Source organism: Caretta caretta, chromosome 3, assembly GCF_965140235.1.
Source record: "Caretta caretta isolate rCarCar2 chromosome 3, rCarCar1.hap1, whole genome shotgun sequence".
NCBI classification, from domain to species: domain Eukaryota; kingdom Metazoa; phylum Chordata; order Testudines; family Cheloniidae; genus Caretta; species Caretta caretta.
This window is the reverse complement of record NC_134208.1, coordinates 46,332,898-46,359,404: the sequence shown is the minus strand read 5'-3', so window position 1 is coordinate 46,359,404 and position 26,507 is coordinate 46,332,898. Positions and strand designations below refer to the sequence as shown.

Here is a 26,507-nt window from a genome sequence, read left to right as displayed (position 1 = left end):
TGTCATCTATAGATTAGGATGTCCAGGATTTACGCTACCGGAATGTGAGCCAACGCCAGTAGAAGGAGGTGCTTCAAAGTCTCTCTTCTTTCCAGATGAAGCTATTAACAAACATCCTAGATTTAGGTAAGAGTGAGTCTGGAGGAGAAAGAAGAACAACTCTTTATGTACATATTTAATACACAATTTTATCATCGTGTAAGTGGAATGCAGAGCTATGTGAATAATTGCTGTACAAGTCCCAGGGACATAGACAAAGATGTAATGTTACATATTTACTGTCAAGGTGACCTATAAAGGTAAATAACAATTTCAGCAATTTTAGCCTGATACTGGCAGAATTCACCACATGTTTAACATCATCTATGATTCTATGATTCAGTACGTTACCTTAAAATGGACTGTTTCCCTTAAGTCCTGGCACAGCCATCCCACTCCTGCTCAAAGTAAAATCCCAACGTTCATTATTTTGGAAACATCACAACCATCTTGGAATCTAACTAGAGCATGGAGCCAACCTATTTGAGGTGGACAATATTGTGTAGTTCTGCAGAGGCTTTTATTACAGCATAAGATTTAACCTTGGCAAAACTTCCCTTACCCCATTCTCCCATAGATCATAGGCTTCTTTATTCTGCTTGTGATATTACTGTCACAAAACATAGAATTGACTTCAGTGAAGGACCAAATCTGCTACAGTACAAATGAAAATGAGTGAGAGGCTAAGTGGACAAATGTTTGGAAGTTTTTCCTGAAAAAAGCATTTAATATAAACTGTTTAAATTTTAGTACTCTGACAAGAAACATTCGACACCGAAGAGGAGAGAAAGTAGTGATAAACGTACCAAGTGAGTAAATGTCAGTGGTTTTCTTCAAGTAATTGATCTATGTCTGATGCTTTACTTACTGAATACTTGTATTTTCCTCACAGTATTTAAAGATAAGAATACTCCGTCACCATTGACAGAAACATTTCCTAAGGATGATGGAGAAGCAGCAAAAGCAGCTAAACCAGACCATATATATATGGATGCCATGGGTTTTGGAATGGGCAACTGCTGCCTTCAGGTAAAATACATCTGAGTCTCAAAACGATGTAAAATAATGCAATGACATTCTCTTCCCTATAAATTTGCAAATTGTATCTTAGACAGTGTGATGCTTTCTCAAAATCCAGTTAATGACTGTCCACAGTTTACCGTTGTCTAATTTTATATTGTAACTTGATAATTTGCCAATATTTAACGTCTTTATAAAAAGGTTATATTACATTTATATTGTTGGTAAGGCCCATTTTTGGTCTTCACTGATAAAGAGAGCAAGACTTGGAGAACAGGGTTTGCATGTTTTGATAAGTGTGCTGAAAGACCCCTTTATTTAGCCAAGCACCTTGTCTTGGAGCTCCACCATGCTAAGGTGTGGAAGACATGCAGATCAGGACTGAAGTATGTTTTTGGATTGGTGAAAAACCTTAAGCAGAATCTCACTTCAGTCCTTAGCAGGCCACACTTTGAGGAAATAGTTGCAGGTCACCTAGCTTGCAGGTGGACTTTTGAGAAAGAGGTCAAAGAACTAAGAACAGGGTTCGGGAAAGCTCCCTGGAACATTTTATATTGCAGAGCATCTTTAAATAAATACAAATTTCATTGCTATTTTGCTAAATTTTACACCTGTGTAAAATTCTTTCTTCAGAGATATTTTTAGGTGTATTCTTTTCTTTAACCATGCTGTGAACCTCTTAATTAATCCACACAAGTATTTTTCTGCCGTTATTTACTAAGAGGCATGTAATTCTTGCACAAACAGATCTTCCCCTTTGTACCTTTCCATCTCTCTTCCCTAGTTACTAATTTGATTTTACTTAAGATACAGTAACAGTTTGGCATTTTATAGTGCTCCAGTACCTTTTAAATTTGGTTATTCTGAGTGTCACTCTACTGTAGCAATTTTGCACAAGGGGCTGATGGCTGAGATAGTTCTTGTGTGTTTGACTTTGTGATGATAGCTTCTGTCTTTGTTGTTGCTGCTTTTGTGGTAACCAGGAAGAGATCATTATGTTATGCCTCCATGGAATTAAATAGAATCTTCTAAATGCTTCTTGTTTCACAACATTCTGTAGGCTGCACTTGTAGTAATCCTGTAAAACACCTTTGTTCCAGATTAAAAGACTCAACAATGAATGAATGAACGAACAAAAAATAAAATCTCATTGACAGCAAATTGCACAACGCTGAGGGGAGAAAGCTCACTACAAACGCAGCTAGGGAGGATCCATGAAATAATACATTCAGACTCCTTTTGCAGTGTTTAAACATTTATATGAAGCATTAATTCTTTAAATATGTCCGTATTTTCTGTCATCTTTTATGTATGTCACCTCAGAAGGAGTACTGTGGAAAGGGATCTGTAGGTCATAGTAGATCACAAGCTAAATATGAGTCAACAGTGTAACGCTGTGCAAAAAAAGCAAACATCACTCTGGGATGTATTAGCAGGAGTATTGTAATCAAGACACGAGAAATAATTCTTCCACTCTACTCTGCACTGATTAAGCCTCAGCTGGAGTATTGTGTCCAGTTCTGGGCACCACGTTTGAGGAAAGATGTGGACAAATTGGAGAAAGTCCAGAGAAGAGCAGCAAAAATGATTAAAGGTCTAGAAAACATGACCTATGAGGGAAGATTGAAAAAATTGGGCTTCTTTAGTCTGGAAAAGAGAAGACTGAGAGGGGAGATAACAGTTTTCAAGTACATAAAAGGTTGTTACAAGGAGGAGGGAGAAAAATTGTTCTTAACCTCTGAGGATAGGACAAGAAGCAATGGGCTTAAATTGCAGCAAGGAAGGTTTAGGTTAGACATTAGGAAAAGCTTCCCATCAGAGTGGTTAAGCACTGGAATAAATTGCCTAGGGAGGTTGTGGAATCTCCATCATTGGGGATTTTTAAGAGCAGGTTGGTCAAACACCTGTCAGGGATGGTCTAGGTAATACTTAGTCCTGCCTTGAATGCAGGGGACTGGACTAGATGACCTCTTGCGATCCCTTCCTGTTCTATGATTCTATGTTTTGTAATTATTTGCAGTCATATGTGAGAACATCTTAAAATTATATAAAATCCTAGTTATGGAGAGCTGTGTAGATATTCATGTCTTATAATGGTCTGGGAGCATAATATAGTAAAATATCATTCTGTGGGCAAGTTAGTGATCAAAAGGTAAAAGAGATGACATTTGATGCACTTGACCATCCCAGAGCCATTCCATTGCTTGATAAGTTGCCCTCTTAGTAGCAGGTATAAAGCATCCCATGTCAATGATGATTTCCTCTTCCCTCCATTGCCCCATTTTTCTGCTTCTTGAAAAAACATCCATCAGTGTAGCTCAGCAAGTGTCATCATAATATTGGTCTTCAAATGGTAAACTTGGTATATGAACACCTCCAATGCATTTTTTACCTAATCATGACTGTCTCAGCCATTGCAAGCACCTTCAGAGTGGGGAGAGTCTTTGGAAGATGAATCAAATGCCTTCCAGTAAGATAATTTGATCTCTCAGCCAACCTTCCAGTAGTGTCACATCCTGAAAGAGTTTAGAAACCTGCCAGTGTGGTGGCTTTCAATGCTCCAAGTGATAGGAAAACATCTCTGGATGTTATACAGCAATTCTATTCCCCAGCAAGAGGCACAAAAACAGAATCTTGCGGAAATCTTGCGTAGCATCTCAGAGAGTCCTGGAACACGTGTATTGTGCAAAAATCTGGAGTTTAGTAAGCACTTCTCTCTGTGGCGTTGATGGCATGCAAAATAATTTTAGAGTTAGCCTCCAATTACAAAGAAATTCCACTGAACCATTCAAGGCAGCAGTTTCATTATGCCAGGAGACAATGAAATTCTTTGAGCAATTCTTTGTATGCTGGAGCATTTTTCCCGCAAGGTATGCGTGTGAATATAGGACAGTAGCTTCTTCAATGTGACATTGGAGATGTTTGCAGAATCAGTGATTTGTATTGGATAGGAGCAATCTATGGAGTTTCTTCTTTGTGGTAATATTTTTAATTGATTCCTCTGCAAACGTGTCACACATGAGACGGTGTTTTCTCTGTAGACTCATAATAAAGTCTTCAGTCAAATCTTGGCAGGTGTTAACAGTTTCTGGTTTGTCAAGAGCTTGTACCTTGGCCATATCATCTATGATTGCTGTGCTGAAAGCCCTCTGCTGGCGTAAGGTACCAATCATGTCCGTATGTGCTGGCTCACAATGACTGTGCAAGATGTGCATTAGTTTGCTTTTTGTCTAGCACATATGTGGCGTTCTGTCACATTCAAACCTCAATCATGGAACGACAGAGAACTCGTGCTTTCCCAAAGTCATACATAAATCAACATCACCCTGAGATCTGGACACTACCAGGAGGTAAGCAAACGACCCATCCTGTGGTTAGCTCTGTAACGCTCCCTTCCACCTTCACTCTTTCTTACTTCTTGCATTCGCGCACGTCTTTAGTTTGTACTTCTTGATTGGAGTCCATAGATTGATGGAGCCCTGGATAAATCTTTGGGTTTTGAGGGCTTCGTACAAGTCATGACCCAAAGTATCCTTTCAGCTGACACCTTAAGCTATCTCCTCTCTGAAGACTGCTTTTGTCATGATATTAATGAGCTCTGGTTCATCATATGCAAATAAGTTGTCAGTGTGAATAATTCATCCTTCTTGGCATTTAACAGCAGCTAATAAGTCTAGATGGTATTTAGTTACTTCTGGAGAAGTCCTATAAACTACATCCATATCCCACAGTTTATCTTCAGTAAGTGCTTTAAGAGCCTTTCTACTAAGTGTGTGTTCCTTCTCAGTCCTGTTCAAAGCACATATTTCTCTATACTTAGCCTTTGCATCAGCCAACTCCACCGCTTTCCCATCCATTAGACTTTCTATGAGTCTATGGATTCCAGCTGACTCAGAGTTTACACTAGTAAAATCTGTATTTTGTTTGTTGCTTTTATCTTTTGATGCAACACATCTTTATTGTAGCACTCAGTGTAATATGCAGTGTCATATATCTGACCCAAATGACGCTCAGTGTGTCCAATTAACATTATTTTTGCATGTACCATTCTTGCTAACGGTGACTGCTTTGTTCAGTTTCTCACCTGTCTCACGTGTTGAAACTGTGCTTAATGGATACCTTCAGACTTCTGGATTACTGCAGAATAAGCCGATGTTTTTCTCAAAACACAAGTAATGGAACCCAGTATAAGTGCCATAGCTGGCACTTGTCCAACACTTTCAGTGTTTCCCTGATGCTTGATGTACTTCCTCTCCAACCTTGCCAAAATCAGTTTATGGGTGCACTTATAGCATGTAAGGTGCCACAGAGCATTGTGTTTAACCAGGTCCCCAGTGATAGTGTTCAAAGATTCAGCCATTAGTCAGTACTCTTCGTCTCCCCGTTTATGCCTAAAAATGATCACGGCCACAGTAAAAAAACAAGGAATTTGTAATAACTGACAGTTACAACCTTCAAGTAATTTAATGTATGTTATGTAACTAAGAGTATACCACTTGCAAGTGGTATACAAGTAATTTCTGGTTTAATGCTGACCTCTTAACCTCAATACATCTTTTGGCATAATAAACAAAAATCATAATCCGTATCACTGAACCATTTCTTTTTTGCTGCTGCTGTTGTCAAATCAACTTGAAGCACTTCTTCCATTTACAGTAATCTGTAACATTAAATTAATCACGTATCCAGTTCTGAGCATTCGCTGATAACACAGTACTGTAAGTCGAGAAATGAGAGACTTAAACCAGCTTTTGACAGCAGTAGCCTCTTCTGCAGGTGAAAACAGAATTCCTTCATTTCAGTTTATTCAGGTATGTCTACACAGCAGAGAAGAACCAGTGGCTGGCCAGTGTCAGCCGACTTGAGCTCGCAAGGCTCAGACTGTGGGAATGTTTCATTGCTGTGTCGACTTAACCCGGAAGTCTACACAGTAATGAAACGTCTCTGCAGCCCAAGCTAGCTGTGGGTTTTTCTTTGATGTGTAGACATACCCTTCAACTAGTTCAGTTCAATGACTAGTTCATTCAACGTTAACAAACCAGTTGGGATTGAAAATGCAGGAAAGTGGGTTGTTGTGGTTTTTTTTCCCCCCATCTCTTCCAATCTATGAATAAAAACTAGGTGTGAAAGGATGAGATCTACTAAGTCTAATATCGTGAAGGACATGGTGACCAGAAACAATCAGCTCTATTCACTTAACTACAGATGATACTACTTTGCTTAAAAATCAGTTAGTTATAAATGCAAAACATGCTTTGATAAACTTTTTAATATTTTTTTCTTATGTATCCAACACATTCATAGTACCTTTATTTAATTAAATTTTAAAATGCTGTTTTTGTGCATATTTAATTTAATTTGAATTTCCATCCAAATAGAGCTAGACACAAATCACAAGTAAAAAATTAATCATCTAGTAAATAAGAAATGTCATTCACCATTTTCTAAAATGATAAATATAAACATTTGAATAAATGTACATTAATTATAAATTTGCTTAAATATATACTGTTACAATGTATCCTTCTGGTTAATAAAAAGAAGCACCAAATTTGGTGCAACCTATATACATTTAGTTCCCAAGCAACATGTTTTAATGGCCATCAACCAGGGAGAATCAGCTTTGCTTTAGGAAAGTAATTAAAAAGTGCAAATACAAAAGAAGATTAAAACTGATAATTTAAATCCAGGTTTCTGCTTGCTGATTTAAATCATGATTAAAATTGATTATTTAAATCACTTTTAATTTAATTTAATCAACCCTACTTCCATATCTGTTAAATTGGTTGCAAGCAAAACTAACCTAGGGGAGATCCTACTGAGTGTTCCTCTTAAAAATTAAGAGGCAGGAGTAAAACTAATTTGTATGTCTTGTTCCAGTGCTAAATTCTTCTTTTGAAAGAGGTTATAAAACCTTTCAAAGTTTATTTTACAGTTCCTTGAAGGGAAATGTGTGGGGCTCAGTAGTAGAGATCAGGGGACTGAGGGGGAGGTGTCTATATTTTATGTAGTTTCAATTGTAATTTCTTCAGGAGGAAAACTGGTAATCTTGTAATGTTGCAGTTAATAATGTTTATTGTGATAGTGTCTAAGGACCAACAAGGAGTGGGGCCCCATTTTGTTAGATATGTACAAACAGAGTAGTAGGCTGTCCCTGCTCCGAATAGTTCACAATCTAAATAGACAAGGTGGGCACAGGGTTGGGGAAAGAGTATAACGTACAAGCAGAGAGAACAGTGTGATAGCAGCAAATGTCGTGTTGGTTTCACAATTTTTATTGAAGGTTAGGGGCTTTTAGGGGAAGGGATAAGCTAAATGGGAAGGTAAGTTGGGGGGGGGAAAGGGGAAGAGGGTAAAAGGTGTAGAGCAAAGCTGAGGTGAAGAGACTGAGGAAGAGGGTGTGGGAGGGTTGAAGCAAACAGCCAGTCTGCACAGAGCAGAAGCAGTCCAGTCAAAACTGTAGAAAGTTCTCCCTATTGCCCAAAGGTCCCTGCTTTAGCTGCTTCTGCCCCTGCCAGCTGGAATTTCTGGTGGCTGCTCTGCAGTTTTCTCCTAAGCCCACATGGGGGAAGTACCACCTATGTGCTAATGTCCCCTGGTGTTGAGGTGGTCTTGCTTACACAGTTCTGGGTCTAGTGGAGTGCTGGGGGAGGGGATGCCCCAGCTGGATCCCATTTTATCCCTTCTCTCTCCCCTAGTGCAGCAATCTCTGCTACTTGAGTTCAAGTGGTGACAGAGTACAGTTTTCTCGGGGGGTGGTCCCTGTTTTGTAATGTCACAAAGTTTAAAGTGGAGAAACAGGAGGAGAAAAACCTATTAATTAACTCAGTTTGTCTACATGGAGACTTAAATGCACAGCAAGCAGGGCTGTGAATTTATAGCACGCTAGCCTGCCGTGCACTAAATGGCCGTGGGGACCCTGCTACCATGCACTAAAAGTTATGTAGTACACTTTCGTCTTACAATTGTGTTTTGGTCTCTCTCTAATACAGGCAAAAGTACATTTTTACAGAAACTTTAAAGTACACCAAAGCACTTCTGTTTCCCCCCCAGTTTTACAATAACCTATGATTAGGCTGGAGATCACAAAAGGATCTTGGATTAAAGGATTCTTTTAAAAACAAATTTACCTGTAATGTCAAATAAATGCTATGACTTGTAATCCTTTCTGACTGTGTTCCTTTGAGGGAGTTGGCTTCTGGAATGCTGCTTAAAGAGGATATTATCAGCTCATGTTCATTAGAGATGTTAGTCCTCAGTTTCTCTTGGTCCTGGCTAACATTTGAACTACAGCCCCAGCATCTGAGTGCCCTTCTAAAATGCAGCCTAAAATCTTTAATGAATATTAAAGTGTTGAAGTTGTGACATGGTTACTACTGGAAACACTGGCAGCAAAGATCAGTTTTCCTCAGTCCATGGACAAATTAAAATAGACAGTGGAAGTGACTTTCAGAATACCGTTGGTTCCAGTAGATGGTCTAGAGCCTGCAGACTTGCTTTTGTGTAATAATCCTACTTCTTCTAACAGGTAACATTCCAGGCTTGCAGCATTTCTGAAGCAAGATGCCTTTATGATCAGCTAGCTACAATCTGTCCTATTGTGGTGAGTAATAGCACGTTTGGTGATAAAGTTCTATTTACCGTATAAACAAACAAGCAAGCAAGCAAAAAAAATCTTAAAGTTTAAAGTCCTATAAAAAAGACCTTTCTATCTTTTAGTTACAAACCTAACTAAATTAGTGCATCAGATAATCTTTTCTAGCAATGTTTTGAAAATGTGGTCTTCAGCAAAAATGGAAGGTGCTGTATTAGGTGGTTGTACAGTAACAGTAGTATATCTGAGAAAAAATCTATAACTCATGTGCTGTTTGCCATAGTACATGTGTGCCTTATTCTACTAGTAGTCAGCAAATAACAAAACAGTTTGGCTGCAGTAGTCTCGTCAATGAAGTTATTTTTGGGGGGTTTTTAGTAACTTTTACCAAACTGTTAATGTCTATGCTCTCATAATCTTGTAACATGTTCAGGATATACTTTTAAAAAAAAAATCATCAGGCTTTATTTTATAGCAAACAAATAAAAGGCAGGGTTCCTTTCCAAAGAGCTTACAGTATCAATTTAGGCATGGCATGACATGACAAGAGGGTAACAGAAAAGGCAAATGGGGGAGTGAGGAAGGTCAAAGGTTATAAGTAACTTTTTCAAAATGTTAGGATCTTTAGTTCCATTTTCAAATGTGAATCTGGCAGCCTGTTTTCAAAGGCTCAGTTAGGCAAGCTGTTTTTTTTCCGAAGGCTTAACTTGGACAAATTTTAACAATTTTTCACAGGGTTGGCAAAAAGTACATTCCTGACATTAGGGCAATGCGCCTGCCAAATTTCAAGTCCCACTCCAAAGCAAGGAGTCACTAGACTTTCTCAATGAAAGGGTTGTAAGAATTTTTCAACATTTGTGAAATGTATTTTTCCCTTACTTTTTTCATGGAAATGGCTGAACCATTTTTGCTGAAACTTTCCAAAGGAATTTAGTTTGAGGCAGACATCCTGCATGAAAAATTTCAGCCCAGATGTTTTAATTCTGGTAAGATTTGTATAAATGATTGAAAACAGGGTCTTGTAATGTGGAGTGTTAAGCAACCTTAATTATAGGTTCCAACTACCAGCTTGGATTTATAGGTACAGCTAGAGTAGGCTAAGTGAACTAATCACTTCAGTAATAACTGGACACTGAGTTTAACAAGATAAAATGTTGGTCAAATTAAGTTTGCTGACAGGAGTGGAAGTATGGTAGCACAATATTTGATTATACATCATGAAATTATCTCTGCAGATCTCATGTTGTAGCTCCTTAAATATGGATCTATAGAGGCAATATATTTTGAGAACATCAGCAATGAGGTAAATAAACCTCCTTTCTATGTGGGCCGTTAATGGCAATGGCTTCTAAGGAAGAAATGTGCTGTCCTGCATCAGCAGAGGGTTGGTGTAGCAGAAACTTGGGGGTGGACAAAAGAAATCACTCCCACTCCTGCCCCCAGTAATAGTTTAGGCTCTGAGTACATAATACATTTTTTTATAGGCGTGTGTATACAGGAGTTCAAAAGTAAACTTTCTGTACAGTTCTTTTTTGAGTGCTTGTTCACGTCAATTCCAATCAGATGTGCGCGTGCCGTGTGCATGGTTGTCAGGAAGTTTTTCCCTTAGCAGCTCCCGATGGGTTGGCTGGGGAGCCTCCTAGAGTGGTGCCTTCATGGCGCTCAATATATGATCCTGCTAACCTGACCCTGCTTCAGTTCCTTCTTAACGTCCGGGGCAGCTGTTGGAACTGCGAATCGCTTGTTTTGCAAGTGCTTCCCTAGCGCAGTTACCTGGTTTAGTTCTTCTTGTTTTCTAGTTTTGTAGTTGTTAGTATAGTTAGTATAGTTAGTATAGGTGTTTGTGAGCGGGATCTTCCCTATCCCCTCACCCCTTCTTGGGCTCCGGAGCATGCCGTGAGCCCAAGGCTTTGTCTTGTAGCGCATGCCACGAGCCCATGCCAAATAGTGACCCCCACGACACTTGCCTGAGGTGTCTGGAGGAGGCGCATCAGACAGAGCGCTGCAAAATCTGCAGAGCTTTTAAACCTAGGACAAAAAAGGAGCCGGGTTTCCGTTTGAAGCAGCTGCTCATGGAATTCGCACTTCATCCAGCGGCTTCAGACAGCCAAGTCTTGGGCCCAAGCACTTCAGTGTGGCGTGCTCCAGCATCAGTTAGCAACTCGGGGCCAAGGAAGGACTCTAGTGTGAGAGCACCTCGGCACCGGCAATCCCTGGCGCCGCAACAGGGAGCAGCAGCCTGGCACCACTCTACTTCCCCAGTGCCCCACAAGCTACATAAAAAGACTGAGAGAGGGCACTCTCCTCAGAAAGCTGCCGGACTGCCAGGGGATGCTTTGCTGGGTCCCAGACGGCAAGAGTTGGTGTCGTCAACTCCGGCGCCCAAGAAGGCACCATCGAATCCGGCACATAGCGACTCTCCAGAGGGCAGTGCCAGGTGGAGGTGTTGGAACCACCCTCCACCCCAGACACATTTGAAGCCGCAAGAGATCTCCTAGAGATGACTGCAGCGCAGCCTCCAGTTATTAGGGACAAGCCTCTGGTACAGTTGAGACCAGTACCATCCAGAGGCAAGCGCACCATGATGCTGCACTCCCAGTTACCGGACCAGCACTGCGCCTGGCACTGATTCTGGTTGCTGTGACATCACTGAGTCCAGCGGGAACACACCGGTACTGGGGACACGGCAATCTATTTCCCCGGCACCAAGGACGGATCGGCACCGGTCCAGGACCTTCACAGGACCGGCACCAGCAAGCAGCACTGGAGCGCAGCAGGCGATCACCAGCACCGGTCCCCATCATCAGACCATCCGTCCTGATCCTTGACAAGATCGTTGAGGCACCGGTCCCCTGCCTCTTCCATGCGGTACCGGTGGCCAGCACATGGGGCTTCAACACTGCCATGGTCCTTGCCCTCGGGCTTTTTAGAGTCTGATGCAGACTCATATCATTCAAAGTGCAGTCGACACAGGTCGGACAGACGCCGAAGGGATGCACATGTGGCCTGGTAGCCACAGTGGCAACCCCCCGTGCAATGGCCTTTTTGAACCCCCTGGGCTAACCATCAGGCCCAGGATACCCTGTCCAGGGGCTGCATGTCTGTGACCTCGGAATGCCACCATTCCCAGTCACCTAGATATAGACCTGCCCAAGCCGCCCCCTCAGACTGCAGAGGTGGGTTTGGAGTAGCCGGCAAGAAGGAACTGAAGAGGTGTCGGGTCGGCAGGGTCCTATATCCAGCACCTAGAAGGCGCCACTCCAGGGGGCTCCCCAGCTCACCCAACGGGAGCTGCTAAGGGAAAAACTTTTCGACAACTATGCATGCGGTGCGCGCACACCTGATTGGAATGGACGGTGAACAACACATCTCGAAGAACAACAGTTGCGAGAACCGTTTTTTACATTGTGTTGGTGGTGTTCCTTTGTTTTGTCCTGTGTTCTCATGTGTGACTGGGTTTTATTTTAGATGGCATTAAGTGCTGCAGCTCCATTCTACAGAGGCTACGTGTCGGATATTGATTGTCGCTGGGGAGTAATATCTGCATCAGTAGATGACCGAACACGAGAGGAGAGAGGATTGGAGGCATGTGAAAACTAGTTTAAAGAGTAAAAGTTAAACAATTTTCTGGTTATTTTAGTTATACAAGTTCAAATATTCTTTGAATATCACAGCCTGAGTACTTAGTGGAGAGGGATTGTAGTCTTTGTGGCACATGATTTTGAAGGTGTAACTTTCACCCTAATTATTGTTATAGCATCCACAGCAGCAAATGTTATAGTTGAGTATAGAATTCCATTTAGACTCCACTTTTACTAATACACAATTTCATGAGAAGTTCTTCATTTGGTGCTGCAGCTTCCCTTTCTTTGCCTTAACCCAAAAGGTGATTTGTTTAAAAAACAGAGTATATATTGTAGCCCTGTATTACATGATGTGTACTTCTGTAGATGGTCTGATAAGACTGTAAACCATGACAGCAATGCAAAAGCATATGGTCACTAGAACTTAGAATCATAGAAATGTAGGGCTTGAGAGGTAAAGTCCAGCCCCCTGCACTGAGGCAGGACCAACTTGAACTTAGAGAACGTCTTTTACAGAGAACGGACAGCAGAGACCATCTAGAGAATTACAATTTTTTTAAAAAAATCTAAACTTATAAAAATGTTCCAGTAGAAAATTCCGTTCTGTATTCTGACAAGTATATTTGTTTATATCAATACTAATATAATCATGATGTCACAGTAGACTTTTTTGGCAAGCCACCCATTTTGAAATGTGCCATGTTATCCAGATGAATTCCTTTTAAACTGTTAGGATAGGGTAGTCAATATAGTGAAGTGACTTTTATTCAAATTATCATTAATAAGAAAACAAAGTTGGGTTTTTACTGTCAATTACTTTTCATTAAGCTTGTTAATTATATACCCTTTAAACTGCTAAATGTATTTAAACTCCATAAGATTCTTGTTTAATGGAACCTCTCAATGTACCTGCCCACTATGATCTTCCTTATTTTTAAAGACCTATGAATTTATTTTAATAACTTTAATTTAGATTGTTTAAAAGCAGCTTCTGTTTAACAGTTCTCTAAGAATAGTGTAATTAGTAAGGCAACATTGTTTACAAGCTCTTAAAATATTCTATTTTTAAATTATATAGCCACTGAAGAACAACCATTATAGAATCAGTAAATCCAGATATGATTCCATAGACAGTTATCTATCTGAATGTGGTGAAAAATACAATGACATTGATTTGACAATAGATAAAGAAATCTACGAGCACCTAGTAAAGGAAGGTAAGTGTTTCACTCATTGTGAGTCAGTTTAGTCTTATGCTTGTAGTTTTCTTTAGCTTTTTTTTAATCTACCATACTTTTGCATTGACTATGCACTCTTAGTGGAGATGCCCACTCATTAAGCATGCGGTAGTCTGGCCTAGAGGTAATGCCATTGGTCTGCAATGGGAAATGTACTTCAACTTCCAAATTGAGGAGCTGACATCTTGAAAGGCATTAATACTTTGTCCTTCTGGATCGAGCAAAACTGTCAAAGTCAACAGGAGACTGAGGTGGAAGAGAGAAAGCGGAGGAAGAATGGCAGCTATACCGATCATCAGCTGGTGCTTCCAACCAAAAAATAGTATTCTTCCTATTCTTTTTAATCATCTTATGTATTTTTGTGGTGATCACTTTTACTTCTCCTTAGGATTGCTTGGTTGAGGTAGCCTTGAGCAGTATGGCGTTTCCTGGCTCTTGAGTCATCGTGGCATTTAATAAGGCCTACTTTACTATCTCTGGTATCTGTTGGTGAATTTGATCTTTGAACTTTTGTTTATAGGCATTGATCATCTTTTGGCACAACATATTGCACACTTATTTATTCGAGACCCGTTGACTTTGTTCGAAGAGAAAATACATCTAGATGATGCAAATGAATCTGATCATTTTGAGGTTGTATCTTGTTTCATACCAGTTTAATGAATGTATGGTTATAATTGCATACTCACTATTTTACAGCTGAATCGTGTAGTGCTGAGTACTTTGTAGCTAAGAATATTGGCAAAATTTAGTGGCATAGGCAGGAACTAGGTACAAAAGTAGCTAGTTTCAAATGTTCCAAACAGGTCTTTACAACATGCAATTTGTGATATTGCACTGACAAACACACCTATTTCTATGAACTTATAAAATGTTTAATTCCTCATTCAAGAAAAATAATAGCTCTCACTTTAAACCTAGTGAAACACAGACCAACACTAGTAATTGCTGTGAAAATAAGCAAGGGAAAAATTAGAGAATATAAAGGCACAAACAGTAGTTAACTAGGTAAGGAAAACTGTCAATGCCATATGTCGTCTTTCATAAAATAGCTTTGTATTCGCAGGTGCTCTCTCATTTTATTATGCCATGTACAGCAACTACATGTTATGTAGTATATTTGATAAAAAAAATTGTATCTTGTATAAAGAGTTGAGCAACAGAGTTGTAATATATTCTAATAATGTAAGTGTGGATCTTTAATTTTGTTATGTTCTAACTGGTTATAAAAGGCGCACCTAAATCTGTGTACGTAATGTCTCATGTAAGGCTTAGTCACAGGTAATTTTAGTAAAAATAATGGACAGGTCACAGGCAATAAACAAAAATTCATGGCCCCATGACCTGTCCATGACTTTTACTATAAATACCCCTGACTAAATCTTAGCAGCCCCAGGAGGCGACAGCTGGCTCCCGCTCCAGCAGCACGGGCTGACTACCCCTAGCCACCAAGGCCTCCAAGGACCACTGTTCCAATGGCCTCTGGGGCCGCCACTGGGATTGCTGCTGCTCTGGCAGCCCCTGGGGCCAGTTGCCCAGGGCCACCCTAGCAGTGGCTGGTGCGGCTGGCCCCAGGGCCACCCCAGCAGCTGGCCCTGGGGCAAGCTCTTCGAGCAGCCCTGGGGTCAGCCACACTGGCTGCTGCTGCGGAAGTCATGGCAGTCCCAGAAAGCCACAACCTCTGTGACAGACTCGCAGTCTTATTCAGATGTAGTCCAAAATTGAATTTCATGGGCAGTGTGGCATAATATCATTAGAGTGATGACTCTTCGTTCCACCTTTAAATGTGTCGAGCCTCTTTGTGTTTCTTGGTCATTTGAATGTCTGTTGGTTGAAAGACGAAAGAGAATCCGGTTTTGTTTTTATATATCTGCATTATGGAAATGTGCTTGTCTGTAACAGAATATCTTACTTGTGACTTGCAGAATATTCAGTCCACAAACTGGCAGACTATGAGATTTAAACCACCTCCTCCGAATTCAGATATTGGATGGAGAGTAGAATTTAGGCCCATGGAGGTAAGGAGTAAATATGCTTAATAGCATATCCCATTACAAATGGAAAAGTACGAGGCATTCTGCTATCTAGTATCAAAACCTTATTGTTTATGGTGTGATTTGTCCCCTCTGAATTGCTATTCTTCTGAAGAGAAATGGACAACAGCGTTTAAGCAAATGTGCACAATAAATATTGGACTGAAACTAGCAGGGGAATTTGCATTAGCAAAGTAAAGAATACTAATGAGAGTAAGGGAGAGGGAAAAAGTCAGACCTATATATTAAAGCAGCTCTAAACAAGGCTTTAATGTTGTTCTGAGTTTCTGGTGGCCTTCCTTCTCTTGTGCTTCTGTCAGTACTAAACAAATCTTGGTGCATTCCCTTCTGTTTCATGTGTGCTTGTATTTTATAGGTGTCTTGTCACTTAATTCTTTAGATTAACACTTTAAAAACTTCAAGACATTTCTTTTTAATAACCTGTGAGTTCAGACTCTTTGCATGATTAGCCATCCTTTTAAGTGCAGGACTGTGGTTTTGGTTTTGTATTAGAGGGTTCAGTTTACAGACACATATGCGTATTTTGGCATACACCTGACTTGGACTCTCAGTTAGGAATTTGAGCATCCAGACCCCAACTCTGGGCATGCAGAAGTGTGTACGCCCTTTTGCAAACACCTGTTTGAAAAATTGATCCAAACTGCATAAACTTGTTATGCAGCTATTTATTTTTGTTTATCAATCCTATTCCACTAAACTAACTTTAATTTTTTTAATGTCTAGGTTCAGTTAACAGACTTTGAAAACTCTGCATATGTTGTGTTTGTGGTATTGCTGACCAGAGTGATTCTGTCATATAAACTGGATTTTCTCATTCCTTTGTCCAAGGTAAGAGTGATGCTGTACATTTAATTTTTACTTCTTTAAGCTAGTTAGAAAGTCTAGTATTTCTCAGTGAAAGTGTAAGGACAGTATTTCTGCATCACTAAATCCCTCTTCTTCGAGATCAAATCTGGCGGGGGGGCTGGCAGTGAAATATGGATTAATACAGTTTAACTCCACATACTATATAGATGGATTAGGTGAAAAATCAAAATAAAAATTTCAAGTGAGTTATTTGCATATATAAATACAAATTATTTTTCCTATGAAAATGTGGTGGTCTTTCCTAAGATCAGATGCACCATTAATACCCTGTACAATATTAACAGGGATCTGCATCATTTTAATTAATATTATATAAAAATGGGGCCTCTCCAAGGCTTTAGGCACCTCTGCTGTAAATTACAGAAACAAAATTAGATTTTCTATAAGGTGCCAAACTCCCCGCTCCTCTACACAGCTGACTTTCCCAACAGGCCAAACACTGCAGCAGCCCAAAAATATACATGTATCGTGCAATGTGCTCCAAAAGTCCAGTAGATTTGGGACTAATTAGGTCCAAGAGAAAAGCTCATCCCAGAGCTGAGGCCCCTCACTGAAAACTCCCTTCTCCTAGCCACTCTGGTTTGTTTGTTTGTGTAAACCTAGGGGCTGCTTCTTTTCATCTTTAACCATTGAACACTGGTAAAACATCTACAATGGTAAAAGAAAAAAGAAATGTTTGTTTATGCTGTAAACACCAGAAAAACACTGGTAATTGTTATTTGTATCAGTTTCTCCACACGGAGCAGTAATGCAGACTACGGCGGTGTGATTTCTAAAGCACTGTTTGGTCCATGTGACCTTGCTGTTGCACTCAAGAGTCCCTAGTGCTCTTTAATATTGTGCTACTTGAAACAGTACTATGTTAAAACGTTTTAGGGAACATTACAGAGAAATTACTTGTTACAGTATAATATATAGAAAGAGAGAGCCCTAAAACCCCTCGCCCTATTAACTATGATTTGTAACCTGTCCTTTAAATCAGCTATTGTACCCAGTGGCTGGAAGATAGCTAATGTAACACCAGTATTTAAGAAGGGCTCTAGAGGTGATCCTGGCAATTACAGACCGGTAAGTCTAACGTCAGTACCGGGCAAATTCATTGAAACAATAGTAAAGAATAAAATTGTCAGACACATCGAATAGCATGAATTGTTGGGCAAAAGTCAACATGGTTTCTGTAGAGGGAAATCATGTCTTACTAATGTATTAGAGATCTTTGAGAGGGTCAGCAAACATGTGGACAAGGGGGATCCAGTGGACATAGTGTACTTAGATTTCCAGAAAGCCTTTGACAAGGTCCCTCACCAAAGGCACTTTTGTAAATTATGTTGCAATGGGATAAGAGGGAAGATCCTTTCATGGATTGAGAACTGGTTAAAAGACAGGGAACAAAGGGTAGGAATAAATGGTAAATTTTCAGAATGGAGAGGGGTAACTAGTGATGTTCCCCAAGGGTTAATCCTAGGACCAGTCCTATTCAACTTATTCATAAATGATCTGGAGAAAGGGGTAAAGAGTGAGGTGGCAAAGTTTGCAGATGATACTAAACTGCTCAAGATAGTTAAGACCAAAGCAGACTGTGAAGAACTTCACAAAGATCTCACAAAACTAAGTGACTGGGCAACAAAATGGCAAATGAAATTTCATGTGGATAAATGTAAAGTAATGCACATTGGAAAAAAATAACCTCAACTATAAAGACAATATGATGGGGGCGAATTTAGCTACAACTAATCAGGAGAAAGATCTTGGAGTCATCGTGGATAGTTCTTTGAAGATGTCCACGCAGTGTGCAGCGGCAGTCAAAAAAGCAAACGGGATGTTAGGAATCATTAAAAAAGGGATAGAGAATAAGACGGAGAATATGTTATTGCCCTTATATAAATCCATGGTACGCCCACATCTTGAATACTGCGTACAGATGTGGTCCCTTCATATCAAAAATGATATACTGGCATTGGAAAAGGTTCAGAAAAGGGCAACTAAAATGATTAGGGGTTTGGAACGGGTTCCATATGAGGAGAGATTAAAGAGGCTAGGACTTTTCAGCTTGGAAAAGAGGAGACTAAGGGGGGATATGATAGAGGTATATAAAATCATGACTGGTGTAGAGAAAGTGAATAAGGAAAAGTTATTTACTTGTTCCCATAAGATAAAAACCAGGGGCCACCAAATGAAATTAATGGGTAGCGGGTTTAAAACAAATAAAAGGAAGTTCTTCTTCACTCAGCGCACAGTCAACCTGTGGAACTCCTCGCCTGAGGCGGTTGTGAAGGCTAGGACTATAACAGGGTTTAAAAGAGACCTGGATAAATTCATGGAGGTTAAGTCCATTAATGGCTATTAGCCAGGATGGGTAAGGAATGGTGTCCCTAGCCTCTGTTTGTCAGAGGGTGGAGATGGATGGCAGGAGAGAGATCATTTGATCATTCCCTCTGGGGTACCTGGCATTGGCTACTGTCGGTAGACAGGATACTGGGCTGGATGGACCCTTGGTCTGATCCAGTATGGCCATTCTTATGTTCTTATGCCCTTGATTTTTTTGACATCTACATAAAACTCAAAAAATGCTAAAAAAATAAACCCTGAAAATGGTATTAATAAACCTCCCAAAATAGAAGCCCTGCATATACCATGATAAGGGTTCAAGGATAAGTGATCTATATTATCACACACATAAGCCCTTAAAAAGAGGTTTCAGGGCCAAGGGGTCAAAAGTGCAGAATTCTCTCTCCCCACCCGGCCCCCAAGGAGAAAAAAAAAAGTATCCTGAGGCAGACACAACCATGGAAAACTTCAGCCCAAACAATTTGCTAAAATCATAAGCAACTGAAAAATAGTGGGACTTATAATAGGAAGTGTTGGGCAACCTTAATAAGAGGCAGAGCTATCAGCCCTGCCTAATCTATATTAGCATTTTATTGTTTGTATTAATATTTTACCACTTTATGTTTTTTTTAAAGTGAAATGTTCTGTTTTTAAAGTCTTCACTTCAGACTTGAAAGGAGAAACTTTCTCTTTGTTGAGTCGGGGATACAGTTTTCACAAATAAGGAGCAGAAGGAAATCTTGCAGCAAACGTTGGAATTTAAAATTACCCAATAGCATGGGTATGCAATTTTATGCAGAGAGAAACGAACAAATACTATTCAAGTCAGCAATATATAAAGCACCACCGAACACATGAAGTGCCTAATAAATCATGGGCAAGAACATTAGTTAATGAAAGCTAGTTATGACTACAGAACAGATCATACACAGAGTGAACCTAGACCTAGTGAACCTAGTCCTAGATCTGAGCAGTTTGGCAGACATCACAACAGAGAATTACTGGACCTTCATAACTTGTCTTTTTTTACTTGTAAGAACAAGGATGTTATGGGGCTAATCTTGAACTGATCTCTACTTTTGGGTCATGTGGGATTATACTTCAGCCACCTAGAATGCTTTTAATCTTTCAAAACAGCCTTGAGACACCCTTCAGAACATACACAAACTGATTAGTAAAAGATATCATAAAATAAGTAAGAGGACAAAAGATTTTGTCCTAGTGTCGAAAATAGTTGTTTTTAAAATATCACTTTTAATTTTGCTGAAAGTTTTTTGCATCACATTGAGAGAGAAGACAAATTTAATGTAGCAAATCCTCTTCCTTTTTCCAGAGGCTACAGTAATGTTAGCTGCTTGAAAGTGCACTACTACTAACTCCCCATTAAACGTATTGATTGAAGAATTTGAGCATAATCTGCCCAGAAGCTATTCAGAGGCTAAGATTTTAAAACTTTCACCCAAAATGTTAGTTGGCTTACACTAAATTTTCACTTAAAATTTTGTCATGGGTATTTTTAGTAAAAGTCGCAAGTTGCAGGCAATAAACAAAAATTCATAGAAGTCCATGATGGATCCCTGACTTTTACTAAAAATCTCCAGGGGGAGTGGGGGGAGTTGACTAACAGTCGGAGCCACTGCTCCAGCCCTGGCAGCTGAAGAATATGAAACGGAAAATGCCAATTTAAAAAAAAAATTCATAACCTCTTATTCCAACTGTACTGATTTCATTACACCTAAATAGCAAAAAAGCTTGCCTGACAAGACACATGTTCCTCTGTTTCAGTTTACAGCTGACACAGCTTGTATCTAAAATTACAAGTTGTTCATGCCAGTGCCATTCTTCTGTTGCCACTTTTACTGACCAGTTAACTACACTTTCATGAGTGAGGAGCTCTGTGGTTCTGTGCAGAATGCTAACCTTTGAGAAATTAAATAAAACTTGCTGTCTGTAGGTAGGACTTAACTGGGTCTAGTGCAGTGAAATTAACAAGAAATATATCTAGAAATCCTAACTTCCAAGACCAAAACACTTTGATAGGTAAAGTGCCCATTTTCTAGCATCTGAGAAATAACCTTTGGGATTTTTCCCTTACTAGGTCGATGAAAATATGAAGGTAGCCCAGAAACGAGATGCTGTTCGGCAGGGAATGTTTTATTTCAGAAAAGATATTTGTAAAGGTACTGCACTTACTGCTTTCAGATTACTTGCTAAGGACCAGTTCAAGAGATGCACCAAGTTAATTGTTTGGTTTTTTCCCCTTCTTTGATAAGGTGGAAATGCTGTTGTAGATGGATGTGGCCCAGCACAGAATGGGAAAGAGACAGATGCAGAAGAGTACACCTTGATGAGCATAGACACAATCATCAATGGGAAGGTGTGGTGGTAGTTTATATTTGGAACACTGAACTGTTTTGCTTATTCATAAATTAAATCAAGTGAGTTTATACTGATCAATTGTTATTTCTTGCAGGATGGTGTCTTTCCTGGCTTAATCCCAATTCTAAACTCTTACCTCGAAAACATGGAAGTGGATGTGGACACAAGATGCACCATTCTGAACTACCTGAAGTTAATTAAAAAGAGAGCCTCTGGTATGACTAATGTTTATATGTTGGGTGCAAAGAAACTTGACTGTGAATTTCCTGACTTTTCCCCCCCATTGTATGACATTTAAACAAATCTTTTAGATAATTTCTAATGTAAAGGGGGACTTAATCTACTGTAGCAACTCTGAATACTATTAATCTGTCCTCATTCTGCTCCTGTTGAATCACGAATCCTTACCGACACGTGGGTCTGTGGGGGTAGTGCTGCATAATTCTGGAGTCATAGCAATTTTGCTGTCATGCTGGCAGCATAATTTAGAATTAATATGGAGCAGTAGAGCATGGGGCCTTGTCTTTGGCTGTCTTATAAAACAAGCAGGAGGTCCTATGTCCTTTGGTCCCGAAAGCTACTTGCTGGACATTATTTAAAGAAAAAATGTCCTTTAAGCTGCTATTTTTACCTCATAATAGCTTTTAAAAATATTTTTTCAGATATGCAGTGTTTGGGATCCCCCATGACCTCTTCCACTGGGTTTCCCCAAGAAATCAGTTTGACTCCAGTCTCAGGTTGCTTAATTTGGCATACAGCAAAGCTACACTTAGTTGATCCCATTCAAGTATAGGGGATGGGTATATGGTGTACCACGTGTCCAAAGTTACACAGAAAAGTCTTCCTTCGTACATTTACACATTGCATTCAATTTACTTTACATCACCTGTTTTGGGCTTGGCTTGGTTACTTTGTGCGAAACAATTGCTGTAAAGCATGCTCTGTTCACGCAGTGTCCATGCACTATGTACTTGTTACTTCATCTTTACTTTCCCTAGTTATCTTAGCCATTGTTCCCTTGTCCACTGTTAATGGCTCCTTTGGTGTTCTCCTCCCCCTATCCCCGCCCCCACCCGTATCTTAGCTGGCACAGACATTGTTTCCAACCTGATGATCCATTCACCTGCTTATTCGGGTCTCCCAAGAAATGAGGCCTCACCCATTCCAATTACTCCTGTCAAGCCAGACCTACATGTAGTAGGCTGGTTTTTCATGCCCATTGATTGTTTTGTTTTTACAGTGCACCATGTACCTTGAGAAAAGGAGAGGTTTAAACATTTTATTCAAATTGGGCGTATTAAGATATACTTACCTACAAGAGTCTGTATGTGCAAATACCATGGTGTGTGCACCTGGTCTCTAAACCACCCTAAGTAGTAAAGTTAAGGGCTGGTTTTCAGTCTTATTGAAAGATGAATCTCTCGACTCATGACCTCATGAACAATTTCACATTTTTGAAAATGCTATAGCTAAATGTAGCTAAATGGCATTTTAAAAAGTAAGATGAAAATAAGGACTTAGTGGAGCTGGAAATGCTACATTATAAATTTAATATTACATCTATATTAATTATAGATGTTGCTATACTTGCTTTGGTAAACTCTAAGAATAACTTGCTCAGAAACTTTTTTTTTTTTGGCTGTGGTGATGTTGCTCATCCATCAGTCGTTCACGCACTCAGCATCTGACTTCTACTGTGGTTGCTTCCTTATTAGAACATCTCACTCTCCTGGTCTCTAAAGCTGAAGTGCTACTAACATCAGACTTGTGTAGTAATCTCTTCTGACAGTCTTCAAGTACATAAAAGGTTGTTATTAAGAGGAGGGTGATAAATTGTTCTCCTTATCTACAAAGGACAGGACAAGAAGCAACTGGACTTGGAGCAATTTAAGTGAGATTTAGGTTAGACTGTAGGAAAAACTTTCCTGTCAATGTAGTTAAGCTCTGAAACAATTTATCTAGACAGGTTGTGTAATCCCCGTCATTGGAGGTTTTTAAGAAATACATGTCAGGCATGGTCTAGACAGCACTTAGTCCTGCCTCAGTGCAGCGGACTGGAGTAGATGGCTGGTCCCTTCCAGTCCTGTGTTTCTATGATTCTAGAATTTGGGTGTTTTTGATACTGAAATGACACAGAATGTTTGATATTACACTTTTATGTCCAAAAATTTAAATTTATAACAGAAAAAACATTAGATGTGTCTTAACATATCTTAGCAGTTTTTTAGGCACAAGCTCTGGAATTTCCTAGTTGTTCCCAGTACCTCCTTAGGGTGTAATGGGTCAGAAGTCCCTGAACTGTGGTCCATGGGCAGCTGTCTGGTTGCTAATGTTGTCTACACCAGACAGTCTTCCTCAAATTTCCTACTATTGCTACCACTGGTGCAGTTCCATCAGAGGTAGCAACATCCTGAGTACTAGCAAAATAGATTAAAAATTGGCACCTTAGCCACAGTGTCATCTAGCCCTGCTCTGGTATAGTTAGACAACGGTGTTTATAGTGCCAGCAGTTTGTCGACCCTAGCACTCCCACTAATGGAACTGTACAGGTGGGAAAGCTGAGGAAATATCTAATGTAGGGAGGGTCTCCTTGTTTTTAATACGCATAATTGCTGTAGAGAAGTGATTACAGATAGTTTGACACTTGGTCTGTGAAACCGTTTCTCCATTAAAATGTGCTGTTATGTGAAGAGTTTGAGAATTGCTGCCTTAAATTGTCTGCTGTTCTTATTGATGCATTCTGATTTTTTAGGTTCTGGTATAGTTTCTGTTATGCGGGCTCATAAATGTAGCCGGACATTTTACTTCTGAAACTTTGAAAGTAAAACTTCTAGGATATAGATTGTTCTAGATAAGTGTGACTTCTAGTGTCTGTGTCGGGAGTATGCTTGGTGTATGTCCTTCAAGATGCATCTATAGTGAGTTCCTGGTTTTGTTTTTTTTTAATGTGGCTAGGCTTTACTATGAGGCATATGTCGTGCTCATGAATATGAAGTGTGTATGTAATGAGAAATACTTGCAGGTTTGTAATATACTAAATAAAGTAGATGCTAAATGCAGTGTATAAATGTCTATAATATGGTTTTTATTTACATTTTTCTCCTTTCAGGAGAATTAATGACAGTTGCTCGGTGGATGAGGGAGTTTATTGCAAACCATCCTGACTACAAGCAAGATAGTGTGATCACTGATGAAATGAATTACAGCCTTATTAGGAAATGCAACCAAATTGCACAAGAACAAGCAGAGTGCCCCGAATTACTTGGAGTAGGATTTAACAAAATAAAACACAGTGGAAATAAAACTAGCTCTTCTTAATGAAATGCTTTAATACCTAGTAGAAAGTGTAAACATTCTAGTGAGGAACAAGTTACAGTACTGTGTATCCAGTAGTTTCAGGTTGTGAAGACCAAAACAGGTAGTACTACACCTAATATGGGCCAATCTGCCTAAATATTCATTTAAGGCTTCCTAAAATGGGCATATTCTTATTGTTAAGGTTTATACAGTGTACATGTAAATAGTAAAATATTTTTATGACTAACATCAGTGTATTTTAATAACATTGTACCTAAAGTTATTGTGAACCAGCTTGTAACTTTTTTATGCTTATTCTGGAAAAAAAATACTGTCCTGAACAACTTCATAAATGTAATATAATGGTACTTGTATATTATATGCATTCCAGATATTGAATGTTCACTGTAATTTTTTGTTACCTGGAATGTACTAATCTACCTAATTTTAAAGAAAATCTTGGGACCTGATTCACAGAACTTCCCTTTCCATCCTGTGTTGAGTATATAAAATAGAATAAATTGACATGTTCCCTTTTTGTTCATCTTTGCGCCAGTCCCTTGGCTACCACAACACCTGCATGCACTCATCAACCACAGACCAGTAGAATCTGCTCAAAGTCTTCACTCAAATATGCAAAATCTGCTCATTTCCTGATGAGCAGAGCCTAAGGGATGGCTTGACAAGGCTCTTTTGGACAACCACACCACATGCATAAAAGCTTCAGAAATAAATGCATCCTTTACTGGACAGTTTTTCAATTCTGGTAAATTCCTATGCTTTCATGGGTGAAAGTCTTTCAATTTAAACATGGAGAGTGAGAGAGAACTGGAATGTTAAAGGATTGTTTATGTGAAAGGTGAAGTGACTGAGAAGTCTGCTCTATTTTGTGCTGCTTATTAGCTTTTTTTTTCTCCAATTGCTGGTGTTCCTAAAGTCCACAGAGTGCAACACAAAATCAAGATGAGAACATACATTAATTCCTTTTCTAGCCTAAGGCTCTCCTCCACCCCTGATTTTACTAGATGTTTCCCTGGTCAACACACTAACTTACTAATAACTATTACTGAGCATTGTAAGCACAGGTTAATCCCTGCATAAAATCAATCTAAAGAGAAATCATGGAATGCACTAATCCTTTTGTGAACTGGGAACCTGCAGTTTAGAGAGATTGTAAATAATTTAGAACTTGACATTACAGCTGTATATAACCTAAATTTATGGGGACTTCTTAATTTAGTTTACTAAATGGCTTCTACAAGTGACTTGCTGTATGGTAGATTATGCAAAGTTTAATACAAGCATATATAAATATCTAAGGTGTAATAATTTTAAAAAGGAACTAAGGGAGAAATTGTAATGATGCTGCACCAGAAAAAGCTTTTATGTATCAATATTAGAACTTGTGCTGTGTTCATAGGTATGCTTTAGAGAATGAAAGAATGCCTGTTTCTGCTTTCGGTGAACCTCTTTTAATCAAGATGTAGATGGCAGGTGATATGCTCGTTAGTTTGTGGAATAAGGAAATAATAAATGAACTTTGCAATATATAGTGGTTGTTTGGATGTATATAAAGAATATCCATATCTGAATAGAAATATTTTCTTACCACCAAAGCAGCAACTAACTTCTTTTCAGAAAATTCCCTATCACTGTGATTGTCGTTTCTAGCAAATTAAGCAGCAGTGGAAACAATGAGTACTTGGATGGAAGACTTCTATGGAAATCCAGAGTACAGTAGGAAGAGGTGTGTGTTGATTTATGTGGCATGCCTTTCTTGAACTGACACTGAAGAAATACTCCAGCATGATACTAGGTCACAGTGCTGTTGGAAATAATCTTTCAAGACTTAAGACCAAATGTGGTTTAGATTCCATGGTACATTGTGATAGACCCAGGCCAGTTGGGTACAGCAGAGTAGTTGAAGGCAGATACACTAGCCACTAGATAAGCAGTTTTCTGTTCCCTGAGTGAGCAGAGCAGGGGCTGCTCCAGGCTAGGGTTGACATGACTCCAATTAGCCTGCAAAGAGTTGGGTGAGGCTGTTAAGCTAATGTGAACACCTGACTCTAATTCAGGCCCCTCTATAAAAGGGCTCACTCTAGTC

The 26,507-nt window shown here is 39.5% G+C and overlaps 1 protein-coding gene across 1 annotated transcript in view; it reads left to right on the top strand.

Annotated features, from left to right (window-relative positions):
- Positions 1-25,948, top strand: part of GCLC (glutamate-cysteine ligase catalytic subunit) — a 58,122-nt gene extending 32,174 nt beyond the window's left edge. Inside the window, exons 4-16 of the mRNA XM_048845282.2 lie at positions 13-126; positions 790-848; positions 932-1,068; positions 8,588-8,662; positions 12,122-12,238; positions 13,316-13,454; positions 13,996-14,108; positions 15,401-15,493; positions 16,253-16,357; positions 20,823-20,904; positions 20,998-21,101; positions 21,198-21,318; positions 24,213-25,948. Coding sequence (XP_048701239.1) covers positions 13-126; positions 790-848; positions 932-1,068; positions 8,588-8,662; positions 12,122-12,238; positions 13,316-13,454; positions 13,996-14,108; positions 15,401-15,493; positions 16,253-16,357; positions 20,823-20,904; positions 20,998-21,101; positions 21,198-21,318; positions 24,213-24,421 — 1,468 coding nt within the window. The 3' untranslated portion in view covers positions 24,422-25,948. The remainder of the gene's footprint in view (positions 1-12; positions 127-789; positions 849-931; positions 1,069-8,587; positions 8,663-12,121; positions 12,239-13,315; positions 13,455-13,995; positions 14,109-15,400; positions 15,494-16,252; positions 16,358-20,822; positions 20,905-20,997; positions 21,102-21,197; positions 21,319-24,212) is intronic.
- Positions 25,949-26,507: the final 559 nt, after the last annotated feature.